Genomic DNA, 5,749 nt, shown 5'->3' on the forward strand with positions numbered 1-5,749 from the left:
CTGAAACAAGAAAATAAAAAATTAATGTGCTGCCATTTCTTTGATTTTGTATTACATAAAATTGATAACACAACCCGCCAGCTTCCCTTGTAAATAAGTAAATGGTCCGATTTGATTTTCTCGCTCCCATTCACTTTCCAGTTTGGTTGTTAGGACGTGGCTGGTCTTCCAAGTTGTCTCCATTTGTGAGAATCGGCATGCTTGTGACAAGATGAGCTTTGACTATGCCACTTACTAAAAATTGAAAATTAAATCCATGGTACACAAAAACATCTTAAGATTTCTTATGAACATTGCCCCTTAGTAAAATAAAAATAAACTAATTTGTTGGAGAAAAAAAAAAATTGTCTCCGGCAAAGGTGATCTCCTTTTGTGATTCTGCACATTGTTGACAAGTTAGCCATTGACCTTTAACCTAGGTTTAGTGGCAAAGTCATCATTTATCAATCGAAATGTAATTCCTTAAGTTGCTGCAATCAATTTGGTTGACGAGATAAGACTACATAAACAAATTCAATTAACGGCATCGTTTCATTTCATTCCCTGGGGCACTCAGTCGCTCGCACACCACCATTTGAGGAGAGACTAATTTACGGTCATTAAATTAATTTCACAGACGAGAAACAAAAAGGTTTGCTTTGCTTACCAGCTGTTGACACTATCAGTCGTGTTGAAAAGACTCTTGCGTTTGGTTGTTGGGGTCTTTCTTTGGTTAGGTCGTTGCAAGCCAGCATTGTTCGGCTTTATGGTGATGGAGCCATATCCACTGAGAGAAAACTACACTGATAAAGAGTTTGGAAAGTGACATTTGCTTTGTCCTCAGACAACCGGTTGGACAACTGAAAGTACAGGACTGTTAAGTGTTATCTACAAGCTTCACAGTTGTCTGCATATCAATTGAGCTCTATAGTGGACAGAACTTGTAGTTGTGCGATGGGCAATGGGTGTACATTCATGTCAGTTTCTGGTCTCTTTCTGAAAATCCATTAGCGTTGCGAAAGGTCTTTGGTTAAAAACTTTATTAGTGTACGAAAGCCATATCCAAGGGTATAGCAGGACATAACAGCACTAAATGTACAAAAACTAAACACTCATCACTTGGCAACGGTACCATCACATGGGCCGGGGAAATATAAAACAAGTAATTTTAACACTTAAAACAAAAATAAATTGACAGGCTGAAGTTAAACAGCTCAAAACCTAAGCTTGTCCATGGAATTTGACATCCCTAGTATTTTTTTCGTCTCACTATACAAGTAGTGAATGAGCAGGCATTGTGTAACGATAGCTCTGATGTCATATCCAAGTCCATCTCAGTATCTGCTGCGGGCAATTCCTCTATCGACTCTGCTGCCACCGCGGCCGCCACGGGGCGCCCCGCGACTTGAGCCACTGTACGCTTCACGAGGGTAGCCTCTCTCGATTGGGGGTGCTGGCCCCCGCTCCTGCCTGCCCATTCGCTCACCACGGCTAGGAGGGTATGGTTCACTCCGACTGCTGGGGTAACTTTCACGACTGCCATAGCCATCCCGGGAACTGCTGCCATAGTCGTCATAGCGACTGCTTCCGCCACTGCCATTGTAGGATGGTTGTGGGCCCCTTGAGGGTGGGGCGCTGCGTGAGTTACCTGCAGGGTCAATGGGTCAGGTAATTGGCAAGTTTCACTTCACACACTTTGCTGAATTGTTATGAGCCAATCTTTTCCGTGAGTATTTCTTAATGACTATCAATTGTAACTATAGGTTTAAATCTCCAATATGCTAGGGATCTGAACAAAACTTTACACTGAACATTTAGGTGCTTTGGCCGATTATTTATCCAAGCTTAGGGGAACATAAAATACGCAATGAAACCCCTTTCAGCATGCCATGTTTTGTTGAGTAGCTGCCTTTTCCTTTTAGAATTCCAGTTGTTCGAGTCGCACATTGGTCACGCGGTTTTTCAGTGAGGTCTTGATGGTTTTGTGAGGGTCGTTTCACCCCCAAAAAACAGACTTATGTGCATGATTCCTTGAGGGATTACTCTGTGACACTGTCGAACGAACAATGACTGGTCAAGAAGCTTTGTTGGACGTTTCCATCGACTCTTGTGATGCATATACGGTCACCAGCTCCCAGGGCCACATTGAGCAGGTTGTGAGACTAGAGCAACTTTTCTCCATTACATTTAAGTGGTCAATCTTACCGTAACCATCGTAGGGCTCTCGATAAGAGGCTGCACTAGGGCGCTCCATATAGCTTTTGGGTTCCCGGCCTCCCCCATAACCATCACTGGTGAAAGGAATGGTGTAACGTTACTTCACATTCATGCCAACGTAAACCTAAGCCAATCTTTAGAGTCACAAGTCAAACATACCTGTAGCCCCTTGACATTGACCCATATTCATCGCGGGAACTGGATTGGGGATAATCCCTTGGCGGATAGTCCCTTGGTGTTGGTGCGTAGTCCCTTGTATCCCTGGAACTCACATATTCCCGGCTAGAATAGCTGTCAAATGGGAAAACATGGTACTTGTGTAAACAAGCAATGTGACAGATTTTCTAAGAACTTACATTCAGAATGTGTAACCAACCACAAACTGGTAGTGAGATATTTGTTGAACGGGCACACCCACCTGTCCTTTGTGCTGTAATATTCATCCCTTGGTGATGGGTAATCATCCCTTCTGGACATAGACTCTCTGCGGGGAGGGGGTGGGCCGTAGGGGTCCCTGTCCCTTGACATGGGAGCTAAAGAAAACAAGATCCCATGTAATCATAAGTCTGTGGCACTACATGCTTAGTCAGTCCTCATAGCAATATGTTCAAGAGGTCCTCACACTTACGTCTGCCCATCGGAGAAGAAGCATGTCTCTTCGGTGGGGGGCCTCCATTACGAATCGGAGGTCCCCTCTTCAGTGGTGGGGGGCCTCTGGAGGAAATCCCTTTGAAAAAGGGTTCTACAATCCCTACGTTATCATAGTAGTCTTTTGGCAGACAAGAAATGCAAATATTAATGGCAAGCTCAGAACTTGAAACAATTTGAAAAGTCAATTCAAAAGACATCAATGCCACAGTTTCATAGCCTATGTACTTATTCCAATTTAGGTGGTTTTACAATAAGACTTTGCATAAATGCCCAATATAACAACCCCTGTGAGTACTTTTGTAAAGGTACCTCTGGATGGTGGACCCCTCATTCCACTTGGTGCTCCTCTAGATCCTCGAGGGCCTCTAGGGGGACCACGGCCGCGCATGGGGAGTGGGCCACGTCTGCCTGCTGACTCAAACTGAGGCTTTGTAGCTTGTTCAACCTTAATTGGCTTACCATCAAGCGACTGAGAAGTAAATAGATTACATTTTTCATTAGAAACGTATACAATCTACAGAAGTTAGGGTCATTTAAGTTAATAAAAACAATACACAACGGTTTACCTTCCCATTCATTTCACGCGCAGCATCCTTTGCATCTGCTGGACTCTCAAAGGTCACAAAAGCAAACCCTCTTGATTTGTTCGTTTCACGGTCTTTCATCAACAGAACTGGAAAGAAAGAAATGTCTACTTAAGTAGTACTCACACAGGAAGTGTCCTAAGTTACAAAATATAAATCTGAACTGATACTCTTTACTTCTTACATTTTAGTCATTTAGCAGACGCTCTTATCCAGAGCGACTTACAGGAGCAATTAGGGTTAAATGCACAGACAGTTTTTTCACCTAGTCGGCTCGGGGATTAGAACCAGCGACCTTTCGGTTACTGGCACAACTCCCTTAACCACTAAGCTACCTGCCACTCCAGGTACTGGTGTGTTTTACCAGCCCATTGCTGATCAAAACCATTTGGTTATTAACGGAATTGCTCACACTTGACTTAATCATAACAGTTTATCCACTAAAGGAATCGAGACATTGCAGCTTGGTAAAATGTACTCTTGAATCTGCCCTCATACAATAGCAAGGGACATAACTATTACCATGCAATGGCAATCCATTTAGTTGGACTCTTGAGTTAGCAAACATCTTTTTAAGTATTGATTGTTAACCAACATTTTTTTACCTTCTACTATTCTGCCATATTTGCTGAAATACTTCTCAAGGGCCTTCTCGTTAGTTTCAGTGTCCAGGCCACCAATGAAGAGCTTCCCTGGTCGATCAGCCTCTGCCATATTTGACTCGGTTTAAGCTATTAAGAGAAAAGAGTACTGTTAGTTTTGACATGAAGGTCCACCAGATCGACGCTGTTTGTGAAACAAATGTGCATGCTTGGACTAGGGCATATTTGTGAAAACTTGTCCTGACCTCGTTTTCGAAAAATGCAGTTAGCCATCTTGGTTAGATTAATATTTAATTCAGATCTACGTGGTGACTTGCTGTTCAAGTACGACACATTTACCTACAATGACATTGTACATTAGAACGTTACGTTTTAACAGCACAAAATGGCGTCGAAAGTGGAATGAATGACAAGCTAACTAGCATTTCCAAACATCTCTGGCTATTCCTTCCAGCCAGGATATCAGTTATGTTAACTACCTAACAAATAAGCCACGTTACAAACTGGCAAGTTAACAATAAAATAACCAAGTGGGGAAATTGTCAGTTCAAGTGCATTTAGTAAATTAACAAGAAAAAAAAAACGAAACTGTGGATTCATTCAACAAAGCTCAAAATGGCGACTGGTTGGCTAGCCGTTGTGTTGGTACATGAAACATATCTGCGTGCATAAATGTATCGTTAAGCGGGTTTTTATAAAACATTAAAGTGTGTTGGCTGTTTAATATCTGCAAAACAGACGCGCCATTGTGCACTCAATACATTTGAAAAGTGTCTAACACCTACCTTTTAATAATTGCACGACGCGCTCGAGCCTCCTCCAGGAAAATGCGAAACGACGAATGAAACGTACACTGATCACGTGGTATCACGCGTCATAAAACTTGTTCTAACGACGAACAACTAGAAAAAACGTGAATAAAAATTAAACAAATAAACAAAACAAAGACAACGTTTTCTAATCAGGGATCAGTGTGCAAAAGTTATTATAAAGACATACGGCTTGTTTAGAATTAACTAATTTCAAAGATTGCTTGTACAATGTAATCTCATTCAAAAAGACTACAGAGGGGTAGTTTAAAAAACAACAACATTTCAAATAAAATAAAATAAAATTGTATTGGCCACACGCGCCGAATACAACAGGTACAGACATTACAGTGAAATGCTTACTTACAGCCCTTAACCAACAGTGCATTTATTTTTAATAAAAAAGTAAAATAAAACAACAACAAACAAAAAATGTTGAGAAAAAAATAGCAGAAGTAAAATAAAATAACAGTAGGGGGGCTATATATACATTTACATTTTAGTCATTTAGCAGACGCTCTTATCCAGAGCGACTTACAGTTAGTGAATACATATTTTTTTATACTGGCCCCCCGTGGGAATCGAACCCACAACCCTGGCGTTGCAAACGCCATGCTCTATCAACTGAGCTACATCCCTGCCAGCCATTCCCTCCCCTACCCTGGGCCAATTGTGCGCCGCCCATGGATTCGAACCAGGATCTCTAGTGGCACAGTTAGCACTGCGATGCAGTGCCTTAGACCACTGCGCCACACAGGAGTACATATACAGGGGGGTACCGGTGCAGAGTCAATGTGCAGGGGCACCAGCTAGTTGAGGTAGTTGAAGTAATATGTACATGTGGGTAGAGTTAAAGTGACTATGCATAAATAATTAACAGAGTTGCAGCAGCGTAAAAAGATGGGGT

At 42.0% G+C, this 5,749-nt stretch overlaps 1 protein-coding gene across 4 annotated transcripts; it reads right to left on the bottom strand.

The window, feature by feature from the left end:
- Positions 1 to 1,007: 1,007 nt before the first annotated feature.
- Positions 1,008 to 4,907, bottom strand: LOC311107588 (RNA-binding motif protein, X chromosome-like). Of its 4 annotated transcripts, none has more exons than XM_084150097.1 (9): positions 4,819 to 4,907; positions 4,037 to 4,162; positions 3,414 to 3,520; positions 3,157 to 3,316; positions 2,825 to 2,938; positions 2,615 to 2,729; positions 2,356 to 2,487; positions 2,185 to 2,270; positions 1,008 to 1,627 (listed from the first exon to the last, which is right to left on the bottom strand). In XM_084150097.1, the coding sequence occupies exons 2-9, from the start codon at positions 4,143 to 4,145 to the stop codon at positions 1,314 to 1,316; spliced, it is 1,137 nt and encodes a 378-aa protein (XP_084006223.1). In that variant the 5' UTR covers positions 4,146 to 4,162; positions 4,819 to 4,907; the 3' UTR covers positions 1,008 to 1,313. The 4 variants fall into 4 exon arrangements, with proteins under 4 accessions (XP_084006223.1, XP_084006221.1, XP_084006224.1 ...); XM_084150095.1 differs by having other exon boundaries at positions 2,825 to 2,965; XM_084150098.1 differs by lacking the exon at positions 4,819 to 4,907 and adding an exon at positions 4,279 to 4,372.
- Positions 4,908 to 5,749: the final 842 nt, after the last annotated feature.

Source organism: Coregonus lavaretus, assembly GCF_964263955.1.
Source record: "Coregonus lavaretus genome assembly, chromosome: 32".
NCBI classification, from domain to species: domain Eukaryota; kingdom Metazoa; phylum Chordata; class Actinopteri; order Salmoniformes; family Salmonidae; genus Coregonus; species Coregonus lavaretus.